The sequence below is a fragment of the Lathamus discolor genome, chromosome 18 (genome assembly GCF_037157495.1).
Source record: "Lathamus discolor isolate bLatDis1 chromosome 18, bLatDis1.hap1, whole genome shotgun sequence".
Lineage (NCBI taxonomy): Eukaryota > Metazoa > Chordata > Aves > Psittaciformes > Psittacidae > Lathamus > Lathamus discolor.
In genome coordinates, this window is record NC_088901.1 from 5,033,016 (window position 1) to 5,047,389 (window position 14,374).

Genomic DNA, 14,374 nt, shown 5'->3' on the forward strand with positions numbered 1-14,374 from the left:
TGCGGCTCAGCCCCCTTCCCCTGCACAGACAGACCCCAGCGCAGTCAGCTTGACATTTTATTGGGGTTTACAACAGACAGATGGTTGCCAAGTCAGTGCTTAAGGCCTGTGTCCCCCCTCCAGGGCTCCTGGCCATGGAGCAGCACCAGCCATGGCCACAGCCCCCGAGCATGGAGGAGGGGACAGGGCCTGCCCGGTGCTGGGCAGCTGCCCCCAGCTCTGATAGCAGCAACACAGGTTTGAGCAAGCAGCTTTCTGCCTTTCTGCCCTCGCTGCAGCACCCACATGCTGTGCCAGTGGGGACCAGCAGCAGAGCACCCAGTCCATACTGGAGTGAGCCAATGGCCCCAGAGTGGAGCCACGGCGTAAGTCACACAGGTCCTTTAGGTGCCACCGCCAGCCCCCAGCTGAGCAGGCCCAGGGCAAGGGGGATGCTGGAGGCAGCTTTCCATGGGAAGAGGCTGCAAATTGAGTCCCAGAGCCCCCAGGTCCTGCAGGGCTGAGCCCCCGGCTCAGAGCACCAGGGAGGAGATGGCAGAGACGAGGAGAAGAGGCTGAGGTGCTGGTGGGACCCAGGCAGGAGGCACTGGCACTTGTTAGCTGATGCTCCCTCCCTTGAGGCTCTTACATGAGACTCTCCCCAGCTTGGTCAGGAAGTTTCTCTGCTTCCACTGGGCCACACAGTCCTCAGAGACGCGGAAGTCGGCCTGGGGGGCAGAGCAGGGGGCAAAGTCACGCTTGGGCTGCCAGCGGGACAGCAGCACCTCGCATAGCATGTCCCCTCCATGGCTTGGCTCACAGCAGCAGACACAGCCACTAAGTGCCAGCATTTGGGGTCACTCCGAGGCGGGGACAGTGGCATCTCACCTGCAGCTTCTCGAAGACCTTCTTCTTTGGCTTGAGCTCCTCATCGGGCTGCCCACCTTCATAACCCTCCACATAGACACGCTCCCCAGCACAGCACCCGGCCGGCGGGTCCAGGGGCTCCACCAGCCGCGGCTCCCCCAGGCTGCAGAGGGGTGTGAGGGAAGCAGAGTCACCCTGAGGCAGCACCCCCCTACCCCTCAGCTCCATGGTGGGGTCCGGACTTCACCCCTGGAGGGGTACGTCCCCCTTGTCCCCTTCTCTCACCTGGAGGCACACAGCACCATGCCCTGCGACTCCACACCCCTCATCTTCTGGGGTTTGAGGTTGCAAAGCAGCACCACCAGCCTGTCCTGCAGCTGCTCCCTGGGGACAAACTGCACCAGGCCACTGACCACAGTGCGGGGCTCAGGCTCCCCCACGTCGATCTTCTCCACGTACAGGCTGTCAGCATCCGGGTGCTGCCACGCAGAAGCAAGGTGAGAAGGGAAGGAGACAGACCCCGCACACCCCCTGTGTGCCCCGACGTGAGAAGGTCACTCCCCTCTCCCCATTGCGCCCACACCTTTTCCACACTGATCACTTTGCCAACGCGGATGTCCAGCCGGGATGGGACCAAGTTCTCCGGCTCCGAGTTCTTGGTGCCCTTCTCTGCAGGCTCTGCAATGCAAAGGGAACATTCACACCATGTGGCATAAACCCAGGGAGCTGGCCAAGACCTGGGGAGCACGCAGGGACCCTGAATTCCCTGGCTCCATCCCAACCCATCCTGCCTGCCCAGGACCCATCTTCCTGAGCTCCCAGCACCTCCTTACTGGCTTTGGAGGGGTCGGGATACGCCGCGTTTGTCAGCTTCTTCAGCTCTGGGCTGTTGAATTTCTCTCTGATAGGGTCAAGCAGCTTGTTCAGGGCCACTTCCACTGAGTTCTTGAGGTCCCCAGGATGCACAACCTGTATTATGACAGACAGGTTCCTGCAGGGTTTCCTCCGGGGCAGAGGAGTGGTAGAACCTGCACCACTGAGGCCAGAAAGGTGGGAACTGGACAGCAAGCAGGGCAGGGAAATGAACCCCAACCCTTGGCCTGACTCCCCCTTGGACACCAAAGCCCCTTTTCTGGACACTTTTGCTTCCAGCTTCAACTGGGAACAGCTGAGAACAGTCCAACTGCTGCTCTGTTCCAGGATGTGGCTGCCGTGGTCCTGTCCTGCACCAGGACAGTTGGTGGCACCACATCCTTCACCCATCCTCTCACCTTTGGGCTCTCCTGGGTGGGAGCACCCTGTCATCCTACAGCCCCTGGGCTCTGCTCCACACCTCTCCCACTGCTGCTCTGAGCCCTCCAGAAAGCCCCCAGGAGCCCCAGGGACAGTGTTCAGTCCCTGCTGGCACTCACCTGCTCAGCAAAGTCCTTCTCCAGGGCCTCATAGGCTGTGTAGGTTTTGTTTCCTCCCCATTTCTCCTCTCGCAGAACCACAAACTCTGCCACACACAGATGTTAAGGCTCAGATTAACTCAAGCAAAGACTCCCTGCTCAGCCACATAAATCACCCACCCCACTGCTGGGAGCAGCACCCAGGGGACACAGGAGACTGCTCCACAGGACACACGCTCCCATTCCCTCCCTTTACCCACAGGAAAAGCTAGACCCAGTGCCAAGCCCCTCACCTGACTTGAGGGGAAAGAGGACGTGCTTGATGAAGGAGAGGACCCCGTTGTTCTCCACGTTCCCTGGCTCACAGAAAGCCTTCTTCAACTTCTTCTTCACATCCTCCTTGCGGTCCAGAAGATCAATCTTTGAGTCCTGCACGAAGAGATTTCCACAGCCCTTTACCCAATTTCTCCCCCAAAAGAGCCAGCTCATGCTGGAATTGCTGCAACTTCTTAGACCTCAGGAACCCTTGGGGTGCAGCTTCTCCTCTCCCAGCCATTAACCTGTCCCCTTGTAGAACCCTTGACCTCAGCCACTGCTCAGGGACCAACCTCTTCTGAGGAGCTCATTTTGCTGCCTGTCAGACCAGGAACCATCGGGTTCATCAAATGGACGCGCTTGGCATAGCCCAGGGAAGGAAGATACTGAGAAAAAGCAAAGTGACAAGTCATGGGTGATGCTCGTCTGAAGATCAGCTTTAACTCACAACCTCTGTGTGCTCCTGGCCCTGGATAACTGGGGACCCAGAAAGCTATCAGAAGCTCACAGGGGGCAAACAGCCACAGCCAGGAGTGTGTGGCAGCAACCCAGAGCCCTGCTGACCAGGAGGGCAGCGGCAGGAGCTATGAAGAACACTTTGGTGCTAACCAACATCACAAGCTCACTTCTGCCAATGGATTAGTGAGTGTTTGAGCTGTGCCCCAGCCACCAGCACGGCAGAGAGCTCAGAAACACCCCCATTTACTGACCTTCTCTGCAAAGGTGAATATCTTCCTCTGATCAACTCCTCCAAACTGTGCATCGACCTTGAGGTATTCCTCATCCAGGGCCTGCAGAGACACACACAGTGCTGAGGCTGGGCCCAAGATCCCACACTCCAGCTGTGCTCAGCCTTCAGAGTCCTGCCTGTCCCCCAGGATCTGCCCAGCCTCTGCCAGGGCATTCCCACCCCAGGAAGGACAGGAGCTCTCCGGGCTGCCTCCTGTCCTGCAGCTGCCCAGAGCCGCTGTAAAGCAGCTCTGTGCTTGGCTTATGCTTTGTGCTGCTGCCAGCTGGAATACTGGCATGGAATATAAGGACCTTGGCCTTCAGCCTCATGCGTCCCTGCACCTCCCTGGCCAAGAGGCTCTGCCAACCTGCCTCACCACAACCTACCTGCAGGCTAGGGTAGAGCAAACCACTCAGCAATGGGTGTTCCACCTCCTTCACCACCTCTGCTCCTGCCTTCTTGGCGTCGTGCTGCGTCACCATGGACGAGAGGCGATACACGTCCAGCGTGTATTCCCTGTGGGAAGGGGCAGCACCGTCAGCACCAGGGAGGGGAACACCTTTTAGCGCTGCTTCTGGCTACATCACGGAGCCAAAGCCTAGAGACACCTCCACTTTGGTGCTAACTGACAGTGCTTGGGAGCCGGCTCAGAGCTCTCCCTTCCCCACAGGACTCACTTGCTGAGCTGGTAGTCAGTGCCCCGGACGAACTTCAGCTTCTCCAGGGGCACCCCGATGCTCTCCAGCACGGCTTTGATCACGTTCTCATAATAGCGAGTGCGCAACTCCAGCAGCTCCCAGGGCGCCTTCATGTTGTCCAGGTAAGCGTGGAGGTCAGCGAAGAGTATGGTCACCTACAACAGAGGGGGACAGTCGGTTCCCATCCATCAGCACGGTGACAGAGCCCCGAGCCCGGCGCTGTACCTCACATCCAGCCTTCAGGAAGTCTGCGATCTTGGACATGGGCACGAAGTAGGCAACGTGCGGCTTGCCCGTGGTGGCCGTGCCCCAGTAGATCTTCAGCTCTCGCTCCTTCAGGATGGCCATGAGCTTATCCTCCCCCAGCACCTCCTGTGCAGGAGCGGCGAGACGCGGCTGAGCCCCGTGGGGAACCGGCTGAGAGCCGAGCCCCAGCCGTGCCCAGGCCGCAGCCCACCCCGCCTGCAGCACGGCCCCCCCCCCCGGCCCCACACCTGCAGGTTCCGGGTGATGAGCTGGTACTTCTCCTGCGGGCCGGGTGCGGGCTCCATGGCGGCGGCTGCAGGGAACGACTCGGTGTTACCGGAGCCCCCCCAAGACCCCGCGGCCTCCCCGGTGCCCCCGGCCCGGCCCCACCAACCTCCGCCGGGTTGCATCAGCCCCGCTCGGCGCTCGCCTGCCGCGCCTGGACGTCACTTCCTCCGCCAGAGCGCCGAGCTGCCGATGACGAGGGGGCGTGGCCGCGCTCCGCCAATCAGGTGGCGCCTCGCTAAGGGCGTGGGCTGCTCGCTCCGTTAAGATGGCGGAGGGTGAGCGCGGGGCGGCCGGTTCCGCTGCCGGCCCCGGTGCCTTTCCGGTCCCTTTCCGTCGTTCGCTTCCTTTATGTGGGGTCCATCGCTGCTCTGGTCCGAGCCGCGGCTCCGGGGCACGCTCAGCCGGCAGGAGCGGGCCCGGCTCCTCCCTTAGGATGGCCCCGGCCCCGCGGCTGAGGCGCCGGTTGGGCGGCCCGGGGCGGTGCCCGCGGGCGGAGGGGCGGTCCCGTAACGGGTGTGAGCGGAGCTGAGGCTGCAGGGGCGGTGGAGGCGGGCGCGCCTCGGTAGCGTTGTGTTTGGGTCTCGGTGTTCAGTGAAGACACCCGCAGAAATAGCTAAAGGGGCTGCAGGAAAGCTGGAGAGGGGCCTCGGGCAAGGGCCTGTAGGGACAGGCCAAGGGGAATGGCTTGAACCTGCCCGAGGGGAGACTGAGATGAGCTCTTAGGCAGAAGCTCTTCCCTGTGAGGGTGCTGAGGCGCTGGCACAGGGTGCCCAGAGAAGCTGTGGCTGCCCCATCCCTGGCAGTGCTCAAGGCCAGGTTGGACACAGGGGCTTGGAGCAAGCTGCTCCAGTGGAAGGGGTCCCTGCCCGTGGCAGGGGTTGGAGCTGGAGGAGCTTTAAGGTTCCTTCAACCCAACCCAGTCTAATGTTCTATGATAAACCACGTAACTTTCCAAGGAGCCTTCCTTTAGCAGCCCTGGGCGAAGGGCACCTCCATAGCAGTGGGGATGCGCTGGCTCCAGCACGATCTGACTGTGCAAGCACCAGTGCTGGAATGAGGGGTGGGGTGAGAGGGGCAGCTTTGTCTTACATCAGTGTCAGAGCTGTTAAAGCTGTTACTGAGCGTTTAAAAGCCCTCAAACAGCCCCTGAATTCCACTCGTTGGGAATAGCAGGGGGTTCTGTCCGGGCTCATGAATCACCGTTACCAGAGTTCTGCTGCTGAATCAGCTGATGTCGGACTGAAAGTACAGCCCCAGCGTAGGCTGCGTTTAGGTGACTTGGGAAGGTCACAGCAGTAGAGAAACCAGTTCCCGGTCTGCAAGTGGAGTGTGTAAACATCCCCAAATGTACTTTTTGTTCCAGCTAAAAGGCTTAAAGCATTTTGGTTCTTTTCAGGTCCTTAGCAGTTCGGAGCTAGATCCTGCTGCACTCTGGGACCCGATCCAGGTTTCATTTACTTCTATTTGTCTTTTGAAGCACTTGGAACTAAATTGCAGAGCTCTAGACAAGCCCTGTGAGGGCTGCTCGTGGCTCTGTATGTTCTTGCGTAGGTTTTGTATGTGTGTAGCTGATTCCCGAGGTATTTTCTTCCTTCACTGTGGTGAAAGCCTTATCCTGACAGTGCTGATTTTTATTGGTTGGGCAGAATGAGGAGGAAGCAGCAAAACTCCCTGGGGTTTATTCCCCCCTTGTTTTGAAGGCAGTGGAAAGACGAGGGATTTTCCTTTAAATCCCTTGGTCAAAGAGGACAGGAAATACCTTTTCATAGCCCAGATTCTCCTGCTGGGTGAGAGTCAAATGCAGGGCATCCAAGTCAAAAGATTAATGTTACTGTGAGTCCTCTCCAGGAGGAAAACAGGTTTTGTTTGTGAATGCTTCTAAACTATGGAATTTTACGGGAAGCTTCTTTATCTTCTCATCTCTCTCTATAAAACATGCTGTGTATGAGTGTGGTAGTGACTAAGAGCTGCTGAATGTCCTCAGAGCTCCCTGGCAGTTACTTTGCTTGCTCAGTTTTTCCTAACCCAAAAAAAGACACTGTTTGGTATCACTGGGGTGTGTGTGTGTGTTTGAGGCCCTGGGAGCATCTCTGAAGCTGTGTTTAACACCTCAAGGGTGCTCTGCACTTTAAATGTGAGGTCGTAAAGAAAGTAACCTGTGAATGCTGGTATTGGAGTGACTGATTTACAGCAGCTCTGGAGGAGATGGCAGGGACTGTGTTAGCGATTAGGGCTTGTGTTGGTCCTGCTTGAGAAAGCCAAACAGCCTTGTGTGTGAGAACACCCAGGGAATAAGGGACTGGTTGTTAATGTGTGGTGTTAAGACCTAAAATGGTCTGGAGGAGAGGTACTGGAGATTGTGAGTTAACATTGTGCCTCAGCTGGTGGCTTTGTTTCTCCCTTCACATCACTGCTGCTTTGGAAAGCACTTGAGGTTCTTTTCTTTAAGATGTTGGTTTTCCTGGCAGGTTGGAGCTGACTCCTGCTGATTTCTGGAAGCTGATCAAAGGGCACCAGCATCAGGTGAACCTGAAAATGAGCTTCTAGAGCTGTAAGCAGAAGGCACAGGTCACTGAGACACAGGAACCAGCAGCAACATGGACGACCATTCCCCTCACTCCTCTGGCGTTTGTCTTTGTCATGAATTTAAGCCCACTGTTGATAGTACAGTTCCCAGAGCCAAAAGGCTGTTGGATTCCTCAGAGCAGGTTCAGGCCCTGCAGTCAGCAAAGAAAGCCTGTGTGCTGAGTCATGACTGTAGCACTCCAGACCAGGCAAGGGAACCACTTCTCTGTTCCCCAGGCCCTGCCTGCTTTCAAGGATCCCCTTGTTTTCTGGATGATGCTGGCCACAACAGCCTTGTTGCCAGTTCTTCTGCATCAAAATATGATGATGTGGCCATTTCTTTAGACACCAGCAGATGTTTTGATGGTAGTGAGCCAGATGATGCCTTGTTGGAGCTGTCAGACAGTGAAGAAGGGAATTCTCCTTTCAATTTCACCGAGGAAGAGATCCAGGAAATCTTGGCAGATGACTGTGTGGAATCTGAACAGTACCTAACTAGAAAGACAGCTCTGAGCCAAAATGTGGATGGAGAGAGCAAAAAGGATGAGAGCAGCAGGAGCAGTGGGGCGTCAGCCATCAGGGAAGGTGTGATCACAGAGAACCCAAATGAACCTCTGTCCAGAGAGTCGTCTTCAGTCAGTTCTGAAGGTTATCCCAGCCTTCTGAATGAAAGTGCAGGTTTGGATGAGAACCTCCTGCAGTCAACCCAAGTAACCCACATGCTCTTTGACCTTGACATCCATGAGCTTCTGAATCTTAGCCCAATCGATGCTGGTGATGTGGATGAGCTTCTGGAGGACAACTGTTTGGAGGAAGCTGAAAAAGAAGCTTTGGAAACAGTCAGCAATGATAAAGCTGCTCATAGCTGTGACCTTGAAGCTTCTTTGGAGGAGCTGATGTCCAATGGCTGGCAAAGCTTGAGGAAGACGCCTGTTACCAGCAGCCACGTGCCTGTCTTCTGTGGTGGTGGTGGGGGAAGATGCGTGCCCTCTGCCAACCACAGTCCAGCTGGGGATGGTTCAGCGCCTCTGGTGTTGATGTGTTCCATACCATCTTCTGGGTCCGAGAGCCAAGAACTTCCCAAAGCAACCAAGAGCTGTTTCTCAAGGAAACTGAGCTTTCCGGAGGGTGATGAGGGGGATTCCACAGAAGCTGAACAGCCATCAAACAGCATGGAAGTAAACACGCATCTTAATTCTTGTAGCTAAAATGTTCTCAGCCCCATTTCACTTTGATATTTGCAGTGGTGTCCATGTGCACACAAATGTGCCTTTTTACCCAGAAAGGGAAGGTTGGGATTTGATAACTGTATAATCGAGACTTACATAGAATGATTCCTTTAATTGGGTGTTAATCCCCTTTTTTCTTACCTTTCTAGTCAGGTGGTACAGCTGGAGGCCAGATTGAGCAGGAAGAGGCAACCAGTGGGAATAAGCCTGGCAAAGTTATTCCTGTGCCGCAGGAGGAGGAAGAAAGGTAATTTCTTAAGAGCCTGAAAAATGTCCCTGTGGTTTCCTAAACCCGTTTGGTTGGTCGTGTGCTGCTGGTTTTGTGTTTCCTTATTCCTTCAGATGGACTGAAATGGGGGAGGGAGGGAATACTTACTGTTTTCTCCTGTAAGATGCTATGAGAGGGGGAAGAAGATAGGGCTGGTCCAAGTGAGAAAGAAGGTCGGTAACTGAGTCCTGGGCAGTGGTGTGCAGGGTGCAAGAGGAGCTGTTTGTGCTGGATCCTTGGCTGCTCTCCTGCAGTGGTTTCCTGCAGGTGGCAGCAGTAGAGCAGCTCCGGGCACTGCACAGGGGTGGTTTCTTCTGCTCTCTGGGTCCGTGCTTCTGGGCTTGGGCTGGTCACTTTGGTTCTTCCCTGTGGTTGCTGCCCTCAGACGTTCCGTGTTGCTGTTCCCAGTGTGGCCTAAAGTAACGTGAAGAATCTGCTGCTTCTGGGGACTCCCTGCAGGTTCCTGCTTTGTTGGGCAGGCAGCAATGTGCTGGGGTACTCGGCTGCTGCTCCTGCCTTGCTCTCAGTGTCTTATCTTTGCAGCTTTACTCAAATAAATACTTTCCTTTTTTGCAATCACAGCACAGAGCTATCAGAATTCATGTCTACAATGAATTCATGTCTCCAATAGCTCTGCAGGGTGCTTCTTACCCTCTGTCTTCTGTAACCTAATTTGATAAATTGTCTATAAACTAGCCCCCCCCCCCCTTTTATTTTTAAAGCCTGAAACAATGGACATGCACTTTGGAAGCAGAGTTTGAGCCTTTATATCCAGAGTGTGCACATCTGTATGAAGAAAGCTGCAGCTCCTGCAACAGGTAACCCCCAGATGGCATGGGTTGGTGGTGGAGGGTAGACACCCTGGCTTGCTAAGCTTGGAGGCTTTGACATTTTGAATGTACTTGGTTTTCAAAGGGAAATAAAAGACTGATGCACTTCCAGCTCCTGTTCAGCCATCAGTCTTGTTCTAGGACTGATTCAGATGAGTTTCATAGTTTGGGATAGCTGGGAAACATCACCCAAGGGGCTTGCTGCAGTAAATGAGGGGTACTCCCAAAACAGGCCTGTGTTACTTGGAAGAGCAGAGCTGAGCTCTGGCTGGTCGTGCTGGGAGGTAACTTGTTCTTGTCAGTTCACAACTATGAAACCAACCTCAGGGAATCTTTAGCTGAAGTGCAGCGATTTGGATTTACTGGTGAAACCTTTAACATTGCTTCTCCCAACAGTCTCATCCAAGAGCTATCAACTGCAGAGGGTGAAAGGAAGGTGTTTGTAAAGAGCAGGTAAGAGCTGATGGGTAGAACTGAGATGTTCTGGTAGCTTCCAGAGCTTGCCTCCCACTGTGGCTATTCTGAGTGTTCATGGGTGCAATAATTGTCATTTATTGAAGTAGAAGGAGCTGACAGGTTTGTGACTGGGTGCACGGAGCCTGCACTTATCTGGGCAGCACGAGCAGCTGCATAGCCACAGGGCTGCTTTCCAGAGTATGAATACAGCATAAGTAATGCAGAGGGGACTGTGCAAGGAGAGCTCAAATGGCCTGTTTTCTCTTTCTTTCAAATTAAAAATGCAAGACTTATGTTGTGAGTCACAGAAAATCAAGCTCCAAATGAAGGAGGCTGCAGAGTGGAGCAGGGATCTGCTTTGCTGGGGAAGAAGGTTGTCTGTGATGCACACAATTTGGTTTTCTTATTAGTGCAAACCTCTCATTCCAAATAGCTGTAGGCTTGGAATTCAGCCCAACAGACAGCATAGGCTTTCCCAGTTGCCACTGGAACACCTCCTCAGTGGGCTGAGTGTCACCCCGTGTGGCACTTCTGGGCACCTGGATTTGCAGCAGTGTCTTGCATGGGAGATGCAGAGAGGCAAAATGATCCCAAGGAAGTTCTAAAGGAAAATGAGCAAAGGAATTCCCTTTGGGAAGCAGTAACTAATACAGTGCTATGAATCTTTAGCTCTGTTTTGTGTTGCAAATCTCCTGGCATTTGTTTTATGGTAATGCTTGACTTTGCTATCCCCTCTTCCATGTAATCTCTTCCTGTATCCTCTCTCTTGCTCCTTGCTTATATGTTGTCTGGGTGAATTACAGGCTGGCTACAACAGAGGTTTTGTCTTTCCACTTACCTGCATGGCACCTTGCACTTCTCTATAAATACAGCTTGCTTATATGTGTTGGGTGATTGTGTGCTAAAAGCTGCAGGCACATGGGCAGGGTTTGAACATCAACTAGTGAGAAGAAATCCTTTTGTACTGAGAGTAAACTTTTCACATCCAGTGAGTTGGGAGACAACCTGTGGTTGTGGCTGCGCTTCCTCTCTAGTTTTAGATGAGACTTAATCTAATAGATTTATTTGCAGCTTCCCATAGGAATCTAAATGCTGCTGAGGCTGCGTTGGAGCAGCTGGAAAAATGAGATGAGATTTGAGCATCTGCTTGTAAATGCATGGCTGGAACTGATAATTGACCACAAAAGCTTTCTGCCAGCTGACCCTTTGCTAGCTTCACACTTCATTATTGCCCTTTATCCAGCAGTAAATGGAATCATACCCTTCTTGATGAGATTCTCCTCGGCAATTCTGGCTGGTTCTGTATCAGGCTGCAGAACTCATGAAGCTCCTGCTTTTGTAACTGTGTCTCCTGGCACTGTGTTCACACTTTGCTCTCAGCAGTGTTTGTAGCTGGATAGGCCTATTTTTAAATGGGCAGGGGAAGGACAAACTGAACAGAAAATGCATTTCCCTCTCTTAACCGTCTCTTGCTTTTCACCCAAACATCTATATTTAGAATCACAGAATGGTTTGGGTTAGAATGGACCTTGACATTACCCAGTTTCGAACCCCTGCCTTGGGCAGGGACACCTTCCACTAGACCATGTCACCCAAGGTTCTGTCCAACCTGGCCTTGAACACTGCCAAGGATGGGGCAGCTGCAGCTTCTCTGGGCACCTTATGCTTGTGTCTCAGCACCCTCACGGGGAAGAGCTTCTTCCTTATCTCCAACCTGAACTTCCCCTGTTTCAGTTTGAACCCATCACCCCTTGTCCTATCGCTCCAGTCCCTCATGAAGATTCCCTCCCCAGCGTCCTTGTTTCCCCCTTCAGACACTGGAAGCTGCTCTGAGGTCTCCACGCAGCTTCTCTTCTCCAGGCTGAACAGCCCCAATGTTCTCAGCCTGGCTCCATACGGGAGGTGCTTCAGCCCCTGAGCATGCTCGTGGCCTTCTCTGGAGGAGATCTCTTGAGGAGATCTGCTTTCACAGGCCACTAACACCGCAGTTGTGCCTGTGGGACGGTGCTTGCCCCACCTGCTGCTCAGATGAGGTATTCTGTTGTTTGGAGCAGGAACACTCGAGTGCACCCCCAGGGACCTGGGAAGCTGAGGAAGCTCCTGCCTGGCCTTCAGCCACTGCTTTCCCCAAGCGTTTCTGCCAGCAGCTCTCCTCGAGGCTTGGTTGGTTTGATGGAGGTTTATGATGCTTACAAACTGATAAATTATTATCTTGGATCTCTCTTGAATCAAAGGGGGAAGAGGAAATACCTTATAAAGAGTCACAGACCATCTGGCCTTGGTGTAATAACAAAGATCAGTGTCTTTAAAACACAAACACACAAGGTTTAAAGAGGTGGAAAGGGAGAATAGTATGAGAGAACATATGGAGAAGGAAATCTGTGAAATACAAATGAACACTGTGCTAGCAGGCTCTGCCTGGAAAGAGCTGTGCTGGTTGGGACTGAGCTGGCTGAGGAGAATCGTTCATCTTAAAAGAGTTTTTACGTGCCCAAATTCCTTTTGCTGGGATGGAAAGTGTGCAGGGAAGGTACAGGACTTGAGTTGTGCTGACACAGAGCAAGAATTGCATTTGTGGCTGAGCCCAGGAAGGAGATTTCACTTCAAAGCAAGGGAAGACCACCTACAAACTCTAAATTTCAGGGGGATGTTGGATGGGATTTGGGATAAGAGTGGGGTAGGAGCTGATAAAGCAGGGAAACTTCTGGTGTGGGAAGTGGTGGGAGGAATTTAGCTGCTCATAGAGTGAGGTACTCCCTAGTGAAGGTCCAGGGGCATCTCTGGCGGTGAACCCCATGGCTTTGGTTTGCAGGTGCTTTTACTGAGATAATCACAGCTCCCAGTTTCTAAATGAGAGTGGAACTTGCTTGGAGATCTTCTAAATCTGTAGTTTGGTCTCAGCTGCTGTGGAAGGATGTGGGATGCACTGTTCCTGAGGAGAAAGAAACCAAAATGCTTTGGGGTCTGTTACATGGCAGTTCAGTTTATCCAGGGTGTCACTGTCTCCTTTTCTCATGTGTAATGGCCATAAGGATTCTTACCCTCACAGCTCTGGGGCAGAGGGTTACCTGAGTCACTGAGATAAAGGCTCTTCGAATGTTTGACAGCATTAGTCTGCTCCTGGGACTTTGCTTCTCATAGAGGAGCTCAAGCCTCTTACTGGTGTGAAGTCCTTGTGAGTCATGGTGGTGGTTTGCACAACTTCTTATCTTCCCTCAGTTGCAGGGGTGAAGGGTGCACCCACTTCAGCTGTGACTCAGAGATGAGGAGGGGGATGGCATGTAGGAAGGCTGGGAATTTGTGGAAAGTTGTGATTTCTCCTCCTCACATCTTGCATCAGCTCATTGCAGACACTGTGAACTGGCGCGTGACAAGGGAGAGTTTGTCCTTTGTTGGCTGCCCTGGGGTGCTTCCCTCCTAAACAACGCAGCCCAAAGCCATGGGTTTCTCAAGAACGCTTTGAAATCTCTTTGAAATTTGAATTCAACTCTTTGAAATCTACTTTGAAAGTATCTCTTTATTTTTCTTTTGACAAGAAGTTACCTCTTTGGGTAACGAAAAGCTGAGAACTGCAATTTATGAAGGAGACCTGGATTTGCTCAAATGTGACCCTGTTTCCTGGGAAGGAAGCAGTGTTACACAGAACCATGATTCCATTCATCACATGGAAAAATCACTGAGTTTTGACCGGGCAAGGACACACACCCTGTTCTGCACTGAGAGCACCCTGAGATCGTGGACTTCAGCAGGGCAATATTGCAGGGAAGTTGCCTTTCCCTGAGCTGTAGTACCTGTTCTGGGTGAGCAGATGGGAGAACACGCTGGTGAGGTTGGAGTTACTGGTTGTTTAATAGTTTATGCTATAAATAAAAGGATTCTTGCATTCTGCTGAACCATCTTTTACCAAAGGTTCACTGTGTGAGGCCTCCAGAGCTGCTCTGTTAGCTAGAGGTGCTTGTTTGGTGCACACAAAGCTGTCAGACCAATAGTACTGGAGTGCTTAAGTCATGAGCAAAGGTTGGTTGCTGTGTGACCCATGTAACTCTAAAGGCCTCTTGGGAGCAGCCTGTATGATCCAGGCAGGACACAGCCTTTCTGAATTAACAGTAAGTAGATGTGGGATGTAATCCAGGTATCTCTCCCCAGTTGTTGGCATGAACAAGTTGCTTTGCTGGTTTGAGACCTGTCTGGTCAGCGGCTGCTCTTGCTGAGCAGCTGCTGTAGAAATAAAGCCCTCAGTGTTGTGGATGTGCCAGCCCTGTGCCAGCCAGATGCTCCTTCTCCAAACCAACTGTTCTGAGAGTGGTTTTGCAGTTTGTGCTCCTTCAGATGGGTCTGCAGTTCAGAAATGCCATTTCCTGAGTGATGCTGGTGCTTGTGCATGAATAACGAAGCAATGAGGTAGCAGAGTTGTTGCTTTTCAAAATGCAGGAGGAGCAAAGCAGCCTCTAATGATGTAGAAAAGCTTTGTAACACTCTGAGGCCTGGAGATAGCCAAGCTCCTTGAAATGT

General features: G+C 52.9%; 2 protein-coding genes across 6 annotated transcripts in view; one reads left to right on the forward strand and one right to left on the reverse strand.

The window, feature by feature from the left end:
- Window positions 1-44: 44 nt before the first annotated feature.
- Window positions 45-5,006, reverse strand: YARS1 (tyrosyl-tRNA synthetase 1). The gene is made up of 14 exons (XM_065697564.1): window positions 4,621-5,006; window positions 4,475-4,539; window positions 4,206-4,352; window positions 3,960-4,135; window positions 3,669-3,798; window positions 3,263-3,343; window positions 2,846-2,938; window positions 2,531-2,666; window positions 2,259-2,344; window positions 1,680-1,815; window positions 1,430-1,524; window positions 1,132-1,325; window positions 868-1,009; window positions 45-707 (listed from the first exon to the last, which is right to left on the reverse strand). Exons 1-14 carry the CDS (start codon window positions 4,634-4,636, stop codon window positions 597-599), a joined length of 1,608 nt encoding a protein of 535 aa, XP_065553636.1. The 5' UTR covers window positions 4,637-5,006; the 3' UTR covers window positions 45-596.
- Window positions 3,476-14,374, forward strand: part of LOC136023266 (S100P-binding protein-like) — a 28,067-nt gene continuing 17,168 nt past the window's right edge. Inside the window, exons 1-6 of one of the 5 annotated variants that reach the window (XM_065697563.1) lie at window positions 3,476-5,076; window positions 5,911-5,961; window positions 6,983-8,257; window positions 8,458-8,555; window positions 9,299-9,394; window positions 9,803-9,859. In XM_065697563.1, the coding sequence (XP_065553635.1) occupies window positions 7,112-8,257; window positions 8,458-8,555; window positions 9,299-9,394; window positions 9,803-9,859 (1,397 nt within the window). In that variant the 5' untranslated portion in view covers window positions 3,476-5,076; window positions 5,911-5,961; window positions 6,983-7,111. The remainder of the gene's footprint in view (window positions 5,077-5,910; window positions 5,962-6,982; window positions 8,258-8,457; window positions 8,556-9,298; window positions 9,395-9,802; window positions 9,860-14,374) is intronic. The other 4 variants (XM_065697559.1, XM_065697560.1, XM_065697562.1 and 1 more) reach the window with 4 other exon arrangements.